The following is a 17,364-nucleotide window of genomic DNA, read 5'->3' on the forward strand; positions in this document are numbered from 1 at the left end:
AAAAACTAGCTTGGAAAGTGAAACCGATTGCAGATTTGATATCAAGAACGTGAAAATATCCAAGATCCATTAAAACATTTCATGGGACAGAAATTTTTTTTTGTTCCTAGCAATCGATAACAAAGAAAAAGAAGAAACTATGGCTTTAAGGAAAACGAATCAGTTTGTTTTGTTTTTAATTCCCAAATTCCTGACTTTTTCTAAATATATAAAAGATTTTCTATCCTGTCTAAGACTATGAGGGTAAAAATAGTTTTATCGCAACTATTTATAAAGTTTACTTTTGATTGTCTAATTTTATTCTAGTTTCATCATTCTAGTTAATTTTCCACTGTGCACAACGATGAGGTTTCGAGTTAAAGAAACATTTTCGTCTTACATTTGAGACTTCGTTTTTCGCAAGACGTAATTACGTAATTTCGTGATGAAATGATTCTCAAAATTGACGAAATACTTCTCAGGGATTGAAAAGTCGTCAAAAATGAAATTTTTATTTCTGAGAGTGAACTCAAGCGCAAATAAAAAAAGACTTTCGAAAACAGAAAAATTATTTTCTCACAAATTGATGTGATGCAGACTTTTCAATATGAAGTACTTGGTTTTTTGCAAATCAAATATATCACTTTCCTTTTTCTAATTATCTATCGCACTGCATGTTAAAATTAAAAACTTAAATTTACTGTGCTCAAAATAAAGAAAGCACTTGAATAAATTTTAATTTAATAATCGTATTATCACATGATAACATGCAATTTCAATAGTTTTAGCCTTAAGAACCCATCTAAACCTTAAATACTCACAGAGAAAAAAAGTATGGTCAAAACTAATACAATATGATAAAATTTACCGTGTTTCTTTCTCTATGGGAGCAGCAAAAAGCACGGTAATTTTTACCGAAGAGCTTTTAGTAATAACTTTTAACATTAAAAAAGGGTTTTTAAGGCAAAAGGTTAGAGCATGGCAAAAAAATTATTTACTCTGTTAAATTTACTTATTAGTTTTGTATTTTTACGAAAATGTGTGGTAATAAGAATTATAATATTGAAAACCGGAATTTCCGTTACCATATAAACGAAAAATTATCAGATGAATGGTTTAAATATCACTTATTTTGATTTTATTACTAGAGTTATGAATATTGTACTAGAAATATCCTTACCTTACAAGTACTGTAATTTTTCCAGAATTTTTTCCCCGTGCTTAAATAGATTAGCACAATCGATATTTTAAGGTACGGAAAAAATATACTTTCTCTGAACAAATAAATATTTTTCTGGCATATCTAGATTATTTATCCTTATAATACTGAGTGCAAGCCACCTTCAGGAAAATACGGCCCCAATTGTTTATTCAGGGAAGGTTTTGTTTCAGTTTGATAACTATTTATATTAAGGAATGTGGGAGAAGGAAGTATTTGCTATCGAAAACTATTTGTGCAAAAAAAAATTTTAGTGAAAATTAACCATAATTTGCGAAAAATGTTTACGCAATTAGAACTTTAAACACATTCCAAACCGTTATTTTATTCTATAACTGGCGTTGAACAAACCCAATTTTGAATTTACAATTATTAACTCCGTAACCTAGTAGTTTTAAACCAAACTAGAAGACAAGGAACTCTTGAATAAATATCGGGACAAACTAGCCATCATGGTGAAATTGTTTGTGGAATTAACCCAAACTTGCGTTACATGGAGAAGAAAACCAAGTAAACCTCCCCCGGTTAGCCAGGCGGAAAATTGATTCTAACCCATGATCCGTCTATCACTGAGAATACTTTACGTCAACATTGTGGTCGGTGCTAGTTGAGAGCAGAATTCGTACCAATTTCTTAAATTATCAAACTTGTGCCACCTTCCAGTTATCACTGAATACATTTAATAAAGAGAGAAAAAAAGGATAAAATTTAAATGTACGATGATCATTCATTCCTTCACATATTCATTCATCCGCCATTTAAATTTTGTTTGTTTTTTCTCTTGTTATTGAATGCATTAATAAACTTTTAGGATAGGCTTAAAGTTATAATTGCATGGAAGACTTTAGGATTAGAATAGGAAATAATTAGTACAAAATGCGAGAAAGCGCCTATAACATTGGAATTTAAAAAAATATTACTTTTACAATTCAAATTTTTTATACAGTTTTATTCTATAGTTTTTTCTGTTAACACAACGTTTCTGTTACTACAAATCAGTAACTGTTATAGTCAAAAGTATCTTAAAGAAGAATATTAATGCTAGGGAAGTTTGCCGCATTAAACTCGAAAAAATTCTGTCATACGGCACCTTCCAATATCTTTAAGTCGTTTTTGAACATATTTAATAAAGAGAAAAAATACGGATGAAATATAAATATGTGCAAATCTCTAAAACCTTTAACTTTTGATAATAAAAAAGAATAGGCACATTATTTTTACACCTCCAGAATTGTTTGAAAATGTATAAAATATCAGAAACTAATCGTGAACATCGAAAATTTTGATGCCCTTATTATGTTAAATTCAATTAATTAATCCTGAGGTTACGGTTTAACAGGGTTACGGTCTGGACAACCTAGAGAATAAATCGAATTCGATTAATGATTCCTGAGATTCGCCCATATAGGATGACCATTAATTTCGTCACATATTCATTAATCCCACATTTAAATTCCGTCCATATTTTCTCTTCTTTTTAAATGTGTTCAATGAAGATATGGTATATGTTTTAAGTTATAATTGGAAAAATACTTATCGCAAATTATATGTTTTATTTAAAATAGTTCCTAAATTTCCTTTAGTGTTCACCTATAAAACTTTTCAAATTTGAAACACTATTCAACAACACACGCTCACCATGGAGTACAGACTCACACTTTCCAATCTCTTCAAGTCGTTACTGAACATATTTGATAAAGAAAGAAAATACGGATAAAATATAAATGTAGGATGATCATTCATTCCTTCACATATTCATTCATCACACATTTAAATTCCGTCCTTATTTACTCCTGTAATTAAATGTCTTCAATGAAGATATGGTGTGTATGTTTTAAGTTATAATTCCATAGAGATTTTTCGCAAATTATATATTCTATTTGAAATGCCTAACAGCCTGTGTAGGGGTCAGGGAACAGGCCTTGCATCAGAAAAGTTCTGAGTTCGAATCCCGGGCAAGGCATGGATGTTCTTTCTTTCTCTGTAATATGGTGCCCCTATAAGAGTGGCCAACAAATCTGCCCTTCAGATACCTGTATGATAAATGGTCATTTTCCAGCTGGGCATTGGAAAAAAATATTTTATTTTAAATAGTTCTTAAATTTCCTTTACTGTTCATCTATAAAACTTTTCTCATTTGAAACACTATTTAACAACACACGCTCACCATGAAATACAGACACAAACCTTCCCCCTCTTCGAAAAAAAGTTAGAAAAAAAAACTGAAAATCACATCCCTCGATGAAGCTTATCTTCCAAAAGAATGTTGTAGAAAAACAGTCCTTTTAAATGAAACAACAAAAAAAAATCTCATCACCATTCTGACAAAGTCAGTGCTCCTTGTTATAGCCTCATCCTGGGTTATTTCAATGACAGCTTGGCACACGACAGTAGAGATAGTCAAAGCTCAGCGAATTGGTCGTTTATCTGCATTGGCGCCGCCAACAATTGGGGACGCGAGCCTTCATTAGGATGCTAATGGAAAGAGATAGGACTTGGAGATGGAGTGCTGTTTGTTGAGAGAGCACTGAGGCATCAGCTGGGGATGGAGGACATTTTCGATTACAGTTTGTTTTTAAGAGCCCTCGTCCTAAAATTATGACACTAGTTCGTATTGGGATAATATCGGTGTTTGGAACTCTAGAGATTAAGCGATTGTAGAAATACGCTTTCAGTACAGCAGATTCTAGAATTTATATAAACGACACTTTGTTATTTAGTCGCAAAATAATTTAAAGCTCTTATAACCAAATAATGCAAGCTTTTTTTTAATGCATTTTTTTTTTAATTTATATAAATTATTTGTTATTATTTACTAACTGTTTTTGGGAGCTAGTTTAGTTCACTTTTTGTCTGTTTCCTGCACTGATTCAACTCTTTGTAGCTCATCATTTATCTAATTACTATAGATTAAATATAGTAATAATAAGGTCATAACCATTTGAAGAAGCAAAAAATAAATATATCGATTGCTACACAAAATTCATATTAAAAGCCGAGCTTATTAGTCAAAGCTGTACGCTTAGTAAGTATAAAGATAAACACTATCACACTACTTACAGAGGTATATAGCACTATATATAAACTAGTGTGGTATAATGGTTTAATATAGTATAGTACTACTCACGTGGTATAAAAATTGTTAGTGAAATAATTATATGATAAAATAATAGTATAGTATAGTGCTACTCACGTGGTATAAAAAATTTTTAGTGAAATAATTCACCAGTAATATTTAGAGTAATTATATAATAATATTTCATCCAACCTGTCACCTTTATTGCCTATCCATCACTTACCGTAGATTAAAAAGATAATAAGGTTATAACCATGTAAAGAAGCGAAATGAAAAAATATCGATTGCTATGCAAATTTCCTATCAGAAGCTGAACTTAGTTGACTGAGATGTAAGCTTAGTCAGTATAAATATTAGCACTACCACAGTAATACTTATAGTGGTATAAGAATTCCGCTGTAAATATTAGCTCAACTCCAGTAATAATTACATAATAATATCCCGTGTAATTTGGCACCCCTATTGCCTGTCTATTAACAACTGGTGGCAAAAAATTTAACCCTTTTTAATTCCTCCTAAATTTGCTTTGCGATTAAAACAAAATTTTCTGGATTAGCTGATATAAAAAAAACTGTTTTGAACCAGTGTATTACTTCTCCCCATGTAATATCTCAGAAAATTCACTTTTTGTTGTTAACACTGTTTTAGCGCCGTTACTATAGATTAGTTAATTCTCACGTGATTCAATAATTATTTCCTCTATGTAGGTTTATTGCTGGAATAAAGTTTTCCTGTTACACAAGACTATACCTTAATCTCGCGCACATTTTTTGGGCAATCTAAAAACGTAAATAAAATTTATACAAATAAAAACATTGAAGTGAAACGTTTGAGGATAGAGTGAATGTGTATGGGTGTATGGTAATTAAGAGTTAAATCAGATTTTTTGTGAAAGCTCCTGTCTTTAAAAACTTATTCGTAACCTTCTGAATTCAAAACAAGCAATAAATTAGATTCGTTCAGCAAAGGTCCTGGTTTTGTAATTTAGTGAAAATCATGCCAATTGCACCGATGGTAACCTTCTGAATTTAAAACAAGCAATAAATCAGATTCGTTCAGCAAAGGTCCTGGTTTTGTAATTTAGTGAAAATCATGCCAATTGCACTGATGAATTTTATTCATTATAGAAACAATGAATAAAATTCAGAAATAACAATGAATACAACAATAAAGTATGTAAAAGTAGAATACAAATAATATTAAGCTTGAACAATGTTTAATAAATACCATTGATAACGTTTAGAAATTGAAATAATGTCAGATTAAAAGTATAAATAAATCACCAGATTTAAAATTTAATGAAATTTGAGCAATTCAAAATACTTTAAGTTTTTGATTCTTTTTTATAGCACAGAAAACGCAGAGAAAAAAAATTCTGGTTAACTTATCTTACTGTATGGTAATGACATTTCTGATAGGAAAGAACCTAATTCTGGTTAATAAAACCAAAATATGCGGTATTTAAATAGTTCATTTAGTAGTTTTTCCGCTCAGAATTTACCAAAAATTCTGGTTTTTAAAATTATTATTCTTATTACCTCACATTTAGTGAAACATGCATTATANTTGAGAGAGCACTGAGGCATCAGCTGGGGATGGAGGACATTTTCGATTACAGTTTGTTTTTAAGAGCCCTCGTCCTAAAATTATGACACTAGTTCGTATTGGGATAATATCGGTGTTTGGAACTCTAGAGATTAAGCGATTGTAGAAATACGCTTTCAGTACTGCAGATTCTAGAATTTATATAAACGACACTTTGTTATTTAGTCGCAAAATAATTTAAAGCTCTTATAACCAAATAGTGTAAGCTTTTTTTAATACATTTTCTTTTAATTTATATAAATTATTTGTTATTATTTACTAGCTGTTTTGGGGAGCTAGTTCAGTTCACTTTTTGTCTGTTTCCTGCACTGATTCAACTCTTCGTACCTCATCATTTATCCAATTACTATAGATTAAATATAGTAATAATAAGGTCATAACCATTTGAAGAAGCAAAAAAAATATATCGATTGCTACACAAAATTCATATCAGAAGCCGAACTTATAAGTCAAAGCTGTAAGCTTAGTAAGTAAAAAGATAAGCACTATTACACTACTTACAGTGGTATATAGCACTATATATATAATAGTGTGGTATAATGGTTTAGTATAGTATAGTACTACTCACGTGGTATAAAAATTGTTAGTGAAACAATTATATGATTAAATAATGGTATAGTATAGTGCTACTCACGTGATATAAAAACTTTTTAGTGAAATAATTCACCAGTAATACTTAGAGTAATTATATAATAATATTTCATCCAATCTGGCTATCCATCATTTAGCGTAGATTAAAAAGATAATAAGGTTCTAGCCATGTAAAGAAGCGAAATGAAAAAATATCGATTGCTATGCAAATTTCCTATCACGTAGTTGACTCAGCTGTAAGCTTAGTCAGTATAAATATTAGCACTACCACAGTAATACTTACAGTGGTATAAGAATTCCTTTGTAAATATTAGCTCTACTCCAGTAATAATTACATAATAATATTCTGTGTAATTTGGCACCCCAATTGCCTGTCCATTACCAGCTGGTGGCAAAGAAATAAACCTTATAGTGGATTTAACCCTTTTTAATTCTTCCTAAATTTTCTTTGCGATTAAAACTTTGCTGGATTAGCTGATATAAAAAAAGCTATTTTGAACCAGTGTAGTAACGTCTCCCTATGTAATATCTTGGAAAATTCACTTTCTGTTGTTAACACTGTTTTAGCGACGTTGATTTAAATCAAATTTCTTGTGTTACCTTACTATAGATTGGTTAATTTTCACGTGATTTAATAATTATTTCCTTATGTATAAAGTTTTCCTGTTACACAAAACTATACCTTAATCTCGCGCTCATTTTTGGGCATTCTGAAAACGTAAATAAAATTTATACAAATAAAAACAATGAAGTGAAACGTTTGAGGATAGAGTAAATGTGTATGGTAATTAAGAGTTAAATCAGATTTTTTGTGAAAGTTCCTGTCTTTAAAAAATTATTCGTAACCTTCTGAATTTAAAACAAGCAATAAATTAGATTCGCTCAACAAAGGTCCTGGTTTTGTAATTCAGAGAAAATCATGCCAATTGCACCTATGAATTTTAGTGATTGCGGCAGCAATTAATAAAATTATAAAATTCAAAAATAACAGTGAATACCGCAATAAAGTATGTAAAAGTAGAATACAAATAATACTAAGCTTGAACAATGTTTAATAAATACAATTGATAACGTTTAGAGATTGAAATAATGTCATATTAAAAGTATAAATAAATCACCAGATTTAAAAAAATTTAAAATTTGAGCGATGCAAAATACTTTAAGCTTTTTATTCTTTTTTTATAGTTCAGAAAACACAGAGAAAAAAAAACACTGGTTAAATTATCTTACTGTATGGTAATGACATCTCTAATAGGAAATAACCTAATTCTGGTTAATAAAACCAAAATATACGGTATTTAAACAGTTCATTTAGTAATTTTTCAGCTCAGAATTCACCGAAAATTCTGGTTTTTAAAATTATTATTCTTATTACCGCACATTTAACAAACAGTACAAATTGGAAGAATGTGCCATACTCTAAGGTATCTTGAGAAAATTACAAAATTTTACCACATTTACCAAATTTTATCGCATATTATAAAACTATAGTTTATAGTTAATTTTCCCAAAATTATTACCAAAGCGCTTCGGAAAAATTACCAAGTTTTTTTTTTGTTTTTTTTCCCCATAGAGTCAGGAACACGATAAATTTTAACTATATTCTGGGAGTTTCGACCGTAATTTTTTCTCAGGTTAATTATGATACAAATTGATCAGAGACGTTTAGGTCATTGTATTAGTTTTGTTAATATCACGTTTGGTTTATCTATGTTAAAGTCACGTTATAATTTTTGAACAAGAATTATAAAAAATGCTAACGATTATTTTAAGTATTTTTTTTTTTTGCTTCATCTTTTTACACTCAATTTCTAATTTTAATTTTAGTTTATTCCAATGAATTTTATTTTGAATAATTTCCTTTAAGTTTTACAATAAATGAGATTATAGCTCTTTAATCAATTACCATGACTTATTGATATTCACGAACAAATATTAGCCTCTTTATCATATTTTTCTATGTAAATGCGATAAAGTCATGTCTTCATCACGAAAACTATTTTAAACATTGAAAAATAATTTATACTTTCCTTGCGTAAAGAAAATTTGTGAATTTTTTCGTGGTTACTTATCTCAGACATTAGTTCATAACTTTAACATGCAAATATAAATTAATTGCCTTTTTGTTTTGAGTAATTATCAATTTAAAATGCTAAAAAAATTATGTTAGCAGCCAACCGGTCAACGAAATGCTTTATTTAGCCCACCAGGGAGCGTTTTCCCATCGAAAGTCTATGCTCAGATTAAAGGGAATGTTTCGTTATCATGCTAAAATTAAAACTCAGCATTGAATCTCATTCTAAATATAATCTATCTCAATACAATGACTATATTAACGCTAAGCAACAAATAAGAAAACTATTTGTCAGAAAGCCAATTCTCATTCTTTAATCCAATGTCTTACTATAAATTCATGCATGTTATACATACCTGGAATTCAAAGTTCTTAAATGAGTGTGGTAAAAACGATCTTTAACACATGATCTTGGTATGAGAACGGTCTTGACATGAGAATTACTCTCAGTTTTGTATGGAATGTCTCTTAAAATTGCCATGTTTAATTTATGGGGCTGGTAAATTTTCTTTACCGAGTAATCCTCCACTTAACTAAATTACTAAATTCTTCTATTCTAGCTGAGAAATTAATTACAAAAAATTAAAAATCAAAAATTATATATTTATTAAAACACAGATAGTACAGGGTTATTCATAATTCCCTCCGGGGTTTCGAAGCGTTATAGTAAAAAAACGAAGACGAATATGACAAAAAAGAACATATGAAATTATTTCGAAAGTATTCAAGTTTTAATTTAAGCAGTTGCCGGTAGATGGCAGTAACATGTTCCACTGAAACCAGTTGTAATAAAGAAAAATGGCGTTTACAGGTGGAGGCAATTATGAATAACCCTGTATATTAGATCACTTAACAAAGAGTGTGCTTTCAATGTGAATTTCACGATACCTCCGAATGTTGATAGTACTCAGATAGCAGTGTAAGGTTGATTATGCCAGTAACAACCTTTATCACAAAGCCAAGCATGATTTATAAATGAACCATGCAAGCTTGAAACAGTGTTAAATTTAAATATTCCACTTCACGCGCTATGAGATTCGCGTTAAGCTTTCATAAACAATCAAGACCTCCCTGCACGAGTGGTATTGCCTTCCAAACACTGTGGAAAGCGTGGAGGTAGCGGGTTCGAATCCCGCCGTAACCGTGGATGTATTCGTGATTTCCTTCTCTGAATCTGTTTTTCTGTCTATCTGTCTTTCTACATGACAAAGGATAATAAGCCTAAATTGAGCACACAAGCCTGCAAATATATGTAAGTTCAATAAAGCAATAATTAACAATAAACAGTCCTTTTATATAAAGATAGAATCTGCCTTTACAAAACAAGGCTGGAAAAACTTTCGGAAATCGGAGATGAATAATCATTTGCAAATAAAGAGTAGAAAGCGTTCTCAAACCGAGGATAAATTCACCTTCGTAATGTTTATTTTAGATTTTGTGACCATCACTGAAACAAGGTTTATTTGCTCAGGCTTTCATGTACTTTCTTTAACACTTGTTATAAGTTGGCCTGAAGGTTAGAATGGAAGTTAGAATAAAAATAAGGCAAAAACAAGGTGGCTTACTGTAAAAGCTAAAAAATGCGATTTTTTTTTTTTTTTTTTTGGTAAAGTTTTTGGAATGCTTTAATTCAATCCTTAAGGAAACAACTTTGTCGACTAATATTTCGACTAAATTTACAAAAAAAGATTAATTAGTCTACCTTTCTATGCCCACCAATAAAAAATGAAAATTCAACTTTAGCTTCAAAGTTACTGTGTTATCTGTGTTTTAATTCCAAATAAAGTACTTGAGTGGCTTTTGATTTGTATTAACTATATTTTAATTCTTACCACGTTCTTTCATAGCTTCCGTTTTAAAGTCTATGAAATATATTTTTTATGTAAATATTTTAACTCTGACAAATATTATAATTATATGAATGGGGTGCCATTAGGGCAATTTTTAAACTAATTAAGGTGCCGCTACTTAATAAAAAATTTGCGAAATTCCGAAAAAGGCCATATTTTGAAATCTGTACTTTATTTGATTTAGAACAATATTTTTTTAATAGTCATGGATTAACTTTTGAGAGGGCTGGGTTTGGTTCTTTTAATGATTACTGCTTCTTTAAAGAAATTTTTTTAAATTCATACATGCCTTAAAATGACCTATTTTCGTGCGGAAAATTTGAATCTTATTATATACAAATCAAATCAAATTTAAGCGAAAATATAATTTATAATTTGGATCTCTTTTCAAACGTTTTGAATCAGGCTAAAGAGTCCTGATCGTACTTTTGGTTGTTCAAAATTAGCCCATTACTTTACGATTTCTACGAGTATGTGTTTTTACCTTTTATAACCCATGCATAACATTTTTTAAAAAGTCATTATAAAGCGGGAAAAATCCTTCATATCAAATTCCCTTTCATCTACATTGTAAATAACTGTATTTTACAGGAGGAAAAAAAATTTTCACGGGAAAAAACTGTTACAGAAAGATATGCATTTTTTTCTGTTTTTAATCGTTGTCCACGATTTGTAAAAATTTCTTTTTTTTTTCTTTTTTACTAATTTTATCTGTAAATTGTAATCTTAATTGATGGGTTAAAGCTTTTCTGTTAACAAAACGGCTTTTCTCTGTTTTTCAAACTAATGATAAATAAATTAAAACAGTCAACTCATATTCCAATTCTTGTCATTTTGTTTTGCGTACCGTTACCTTACCTTTTTTTTCAAATCATCTTACAATTGTTTTTTATACTTGCTCTTACTTTTCAGAAATTATTTTATAACTTTGAACATCGTCTAAATGAAACCGAGATTCAACTTTATTGTCAAATTGATACCAAAATGAATCGAAATTCTCACTATCACAATTTCTTCATAATAAAACACGTGAGTTGCAGTGGCGCAAGGAACAAAGCACGCTAAATTTTAATATACCAATGGAAGTGAAACGGAATTTGCATTAAAAGTTTATCCCGCCTTATAGCGTCCTCTTAAGATGCTTACGACTAGGCCCTTTTAACTTTTTCTCTGATTAAGTCTCTTTAATAACAACTATAAAATTATCGAAATTGATGAGAAATGTACACATACATATTCCTGTTCACTCCGAATTGGAGCACGAGGCTTTTACCACAGTTTTCCATCTCACTCTATTTGTGGCCATATATCTTACCTCTGTCCATGTCTTTCCCATTGTTTTTAATTCATTTACAATCATATTACTCTACGTTATTTTTAGGTCTTCCTCTTTTTCTATTGCCCTGAGGGTTCCAATCAAAAAAAAATTTGTTTTAAATTTTTCAGGTTTGCGTAGAACATGACCAATCCATTCCCCTTTAAATCCTTAGAAAAACGAAGCAGAAACCGATTGATCTGGAAATTAACAAAATAAGAATCGTACTTATATTACAAACAAAGTTTTTTTCTCATTTCAATACAATTTCATGAAAAGATGCGCAAAATTTGGTAATTGGAACAGATCAATTCTGTGTTAAAAAAGCTTTCTTTATGAATGTTAAATTTAAAATACATCTATATCAGGAGTTTCCAACTTACATGAGGCCGGGGGCCACAATTAAAAACACCAGTCAAACGGCAGGTCGCAACTTTATCAAAATTTTATATAGGACTCTTTTATGTTTGTAGAAACGTTAAACATTGCTGTCAGATTTTTATCAAGTTGTACAAAACAAAAGTATTGAATTACAAATTAAAATAAGAAGTAGATTTTTAAAAATATTTAATTGCATTTTAAAAATTCTGGCTACAATAACTTTAATGTGCACCTATTTGTTAAACAATTAATGTGCAACAAATATCTAATTTCTTAAATATAAAACTTTAAAAAGGTTGGTATTAAAACTTACATAGTAGCACACAAAATGTTCAGTGAGAGAATTGACATTTGTCTGCTGCAACCGCCAGAGAATAGATGTTTACATTTTAAATTTAAAATTTACAGATGTAAATAATTTCGTCCAAAATGAGTGATTTCAAAACGTTAAATCGGAGATTTTCTTCGAGAAAATTTCTGATACGCACTTGCTAAATTATATTCACAAAATACAAAAAAAAAACGAAATAAAAACGAGCAACATACACGATTAATTTTGTATTTGAATAAATATTTTCTTGGATGCAAAACCTGATAAACCTGACCCCGTTGATATGTTAAATTTCACAGAAATTTAGAAATTAGGTTTTTTTAAGCAAGAAAAGTATTTTAAACCCATATAAAATTTTTACGAAAATTGTCCGCAGAAAAATGACAACTAATATATTTTAGTTCTCGGACCAACAGCTGGTAACCACTGATCAATATCACTTATCAAAAGGGCCCGGTTTTTCCCCTATTTGTCAAGTCTCTTTAATAACAACTATAAATTTTTTAAAAGTAATAAGGAATGTACTAAGATTAAAAAAAATTTTCTCCTCATCTTTTCAATAGAATGCCATGAAAAAATACTAAAAAATTGGTTATTGGAACAGATGAATTCTGTTTACAAAAAGCTTCCTTTATGAATCTTAAATATAAAATACATTTGTATCATTTATCAAAAAGACCCGGTTTTTCACCTGTATGTCATATTTCCCAAAGTGCTCACCAAATAAGACGACTTGTCAACTGCCAGGGAATAAACTGACACATAAATCTAATAAATGGTCTCACTATCTGTGTGAAGGTTGATGCTCTTCCAATTGATAAATTCTTCCTCTGGTTCTCGAAATAGAACATAATCTGGGTTTCCTCACAAAATCTCGTGCCAAAACAACTTTCGCGACAATTATACTACTAGTAGTCATTTCAAAATTCTTTTTGAAAAGTCATCCCGACAACATGACCTGACATTTTATTTTTTAGTTCGTTATGCCGAAACTTTTGATGTTGCCTGACGTTTAGTTTTTTCTTCTTGGCGTTTTTCATTCATTTTGTACACTGAGAAAAAAGTATGGTCAAAAATACCAGAATATGGTAAAATTTAGCGTATTTCTGGCTCTATGGGAAGTTGGTAATCTTTACCGAAGTGTTTTGCTAATAATTTTGGTAAAGTTAGCAATACTATATGGTTTTATAATATGTTATAAAATTTAGTAAGAGTGCTAAAATTTGGTAATTTTATCATGATACATTAAAGCATAGCATTGAAACCGTTTATATGGTTAAATTTACTATTCAGTTTTGTATTTTTTAGTAAATGTGTGGTAATAAGAATTATAATTTTGAAAACCACAATTTCCAGTAAACTATTACCATATGAACGCGAAAATTACTAAATGAATGGTTTAGATACCATATGTTTTGGTTTTATTGACCAGAATTATGTTTTTTTTCTTTTTTGAAAACCAAAAATGTCATTACTATACAGTACGATAATTTTACTAGGATTTTTTTTTTCTCCCTGCATAAAATACATAAAACAGTGTTGCCAGATGTAGCAAAAAATATTTAATAAACTTGGCGCTCACCAACCACGGGATTGCTTCTCATTCATCACAATTTTCTTCTCTCCCCCCCCCCTCTTAAAAGTTGATATTTTTCACTAAAACAAAAAAACATCAACATATGCAATTATTGTAACTTTATGTAAGAATATTTTTTTTTTATTTCATCTTACGTTCTGTAGTATACATTTTAATAATATATAATATTTTGTTTAAAAAAATATTATATGGTAAAAAAATTATTTGAAGTAAAATAATAAATAATATTTTCTTTTAAATATCATATAATATATTTATTTTTAAATTGCTAAATCGTATCAACAATAAATATATCAACAATGTGTAAAAGTATCTGACCTCAACTCTGAAGAAGTGATGGATGATTAATGATAAATCTTTCCTAGGATGAAATTATTTTTCATTTTATGGTGTCGCCATCTATATGCGAGATATGCGAGATTTCGGGGGGAGGAATAAAAGACACTCGAAAGATATATTTTGAATCGGTAACTAAGGGTTTTATCATTATATCATTTGTTTTCTTTTTAACTTCAAAACTTTTTTAAATCGTTTTTTTAGCTTTTATATAGAGAAATTATGGCATTCTCCAGAATAACGAAACTGTAACAAACAGGTAATTAAATTAGAGGGATCCGCCTTTGCTAGCTAAAACCAAGCCCGTGTTTGCTACTGCTTTACTATCAGTGTGATTTGTTGACAAAAAATACATGATGTTTAAAAATTAGTCAACTAAAAAATCCCAACATATTTTTAAAGCCTTAGATCAAATTTGCTTTCCACTGACTAGGATACATTTTAAACCCAATCATATTCTTCTGTTACCTCCGTTGTATCTTCTTCAATAGCCTTATTTTTTAAATTTATATTTAATTTCTGGTAATGCTAAAAACTCGTTAAAAGTTTTTGATGAAAGATTATTTGTGCAAAAAGTTAATTCCTAATATTATTTTATAATCTGAAATGGTTAATTTGTATTCATTATTTATTTTAGCTATAAAAGTTGACCAGAAACAATTTTACATAAACATAATTATAAAAATAAACATAATTTGTTTACCATTTCGTTATTCTAAAATGGTAATTAAACACGTAATATAAAATTACTTTATAATAAAGTAAAATAAAGAAGTTGAATAATAATCAGGAAATAATTTGAACAAAAAGAATCAAATTTGAATAATAATCAAAATCAAAGACTTAATATTAGTAGAGAATAATTTTAAGAGAGGATAATAAATAAATACGTCATGTAAATAGTACTGTTAAATAAGTAAAAGTAAAAAGTTTATAGCTCTTTATAACTTTTCTTAATTTAATATCTTTAAAGTTTTTATTAAATTTTTGCTGATTGCAATAAAATATATTTGGTACTTCTATTTTGCGTATCATGTGATTTTTCTATTTATTAAAACGTACAAAACGGCAAATGGCAGCTATTATGATATATACAGCGAAATTATTTTTCCGATATTAAAAACTTTTTACTTTAATGAGAAAAAATAAACATTGAATATTTATATAAATAAAAATCAGAAATGCAGATTACACAATTCGGCAAACAATATTTAATTAAAATAAATACAAATTATACGAAGAAAAAAATTATTTGAATAATATCTAAAGTTTTGAAATAAATTCTCATTAAAAACATTATTTACATGCAGGATAGCAAGTTAGCACCAACGTGATGGGGTTTTCAAAAAAAAAAAAAAAANTTAGTTTAAAAAAAAAAAAAAAAAGAAAAGAGGGGATTGTTTGTCTTTTAAAAAAGAAAAGAAAAGAGGGGATTGTTTGTCTTTTAAAAATTGCAACTATTACACCTGGTAGAAAATTAGCAAATTAACTTAATTATTTATTTATTTTTATTTTTTATTTTATTAATTTTATTTATTTATTTACTTTTTTTTTTTTTTTTTTTTTTTTTTTTTTTTTTTTTTTTTTTTTGTTCATGGGGAAAATATTTCTTCAAATAATTTTTAAGCTATATGACAGGCATTAAATACTCAAATTCAAGTTTCAAAATTTTGGCTAGTTTAATGGATAGTAAATTATGGTATTGAATTTACAAAAATAGTCAGTTTCAACAATAACGAATTTATTGTAATCCATCATAATCGGCACACATTTGTCACAACTTATTTATAAATAATCATTATATATAAAGTGGTACAGTTGAAGGGTATAATACTATACCTACACCACTACAACTAGCCACTACATTTCTTCATTCCTAACGACTTCTTGCAAGTACATAAATCCCTCGGCGCCTTCGCGATTGTAGTTAATATGAGCAGATATTAATATAAAATGTCCCCAAATTATGAGTAATCAAAACTTTGAACGAATTAAAGGTTTTGCATGTTTGGTACTTAATGTATTTATTCTAGACTTTTTAGGATATTAAAAGTCTTCTCTGAAAAGAGAAATTATTAGAAAACATAAACACTCGTGAACTAAATTTCTTAATCATTTTAAATATTTGTTGTTGTTGACGTATGCCTGTTTAGGCAGAAGGGGTGCGATTGTTCTTGTTTTCCAGTGGCGCCATCTATGGCCAATAATTCGACTTCTGCCAGACCATACGTCACACCCGTTTATAGAGTGGACCCATTCATACACCCATTCATTCATCCACAGATCGTAATTTTGACCTGAATCAGAGAACGATCAATCTCCTATCCAGTAGCCCCAGAGGTATTGATTTGTTATGGGAGCATGGAGGACTTTTGCGACTCGACAGATTTAACGTGCATCAGTCACTTTACTACACTTTTGTCTTCGGCCGGCTGGGTTCGAACCCACGATCTCTCGGACATGGGCCCACTGCCCTACCAACCAGGCTATCCCAGCCCAAATATTTGTTGAAAATAAGGAAATGCTAAGCAAGTTGCTTGACTGTTTTATATTTAACTAAATTGCTATTATTTTTCTAGGCATATACTATACAATGGCTGTAATTGGACCAGCGGTTGGTTACTTGATCGGAGGACAATTCCTCAAACTTTATGTAGATATTGGTGTTGATCCATCAGAGTAAGTAAAAACAATTTGTTATAGATTAGTGTCTCAATTCAAACTAAGAACAGTATATTATTAATTTTGAAAAAAAAAACAGCAAATTTTCTCGTTTTAGTAATTAGTTGTTGGTAGTTGTTAGTAGTTGTTACTTATTTGTAAACAGAAGTAGAATTTGAATCGGGTTTTATAAGCATATTTTTTCAGCAATGTTTAGAAACGTCATGATGGGAAATAACATCATGATATCACATGTTAACATGTTAATCACAATAACTGTCTTAAAAATGACACGAAGGATTTGTTAATACTTTTGTGTAGCAAATATACAAATGTTTATTCTTTATAA

The 17,364-nt window shown here is 29.3% G+C and overlaps 1 protein-coding gene across 2 annotated transcripts in view; it reads left to right on the top strand.

Moving 5' to 3' along the window:
• The window catches only part of LOC107445148 (solute carrier organic anion transporter family member 4A1), a 75,805-nt gene that overhangs the window by 37,998 nt on the left and 20,443 nt on the right, over positions 1 to 17,364 (top strand). For both annotated transcript variants that reach the window (XM_043049954.2, XM_043049955.2), the window contains exon 3: positions 16,934 to 17,033. In XM_043049954.2, the coding sequence (XP_042905888.1) occupies positions 16,934 to 17,033 (100 nt within the window). The remainder of the gene's footprint in view (positions 1 to 16,933; positions 17,034 to 17,364) is intronic.

This window comes from Parasteatoda tepidariorum, chromosome 9, assembly GCF_043381705.1.
Source record: "Parasteatoda tepidariorum isolate YZ-2023 chromosome 9, CAS_Ptep_4.0, whole genome shotgun sequence".
Taxonomy (NCBI): domain Eukaryota; kingdom Metazoa; phylum Arthropoda; class Arachnida; order Araneae; family Theridiidae; genus Parasteatoda; species Parasteatoda tepidariorum.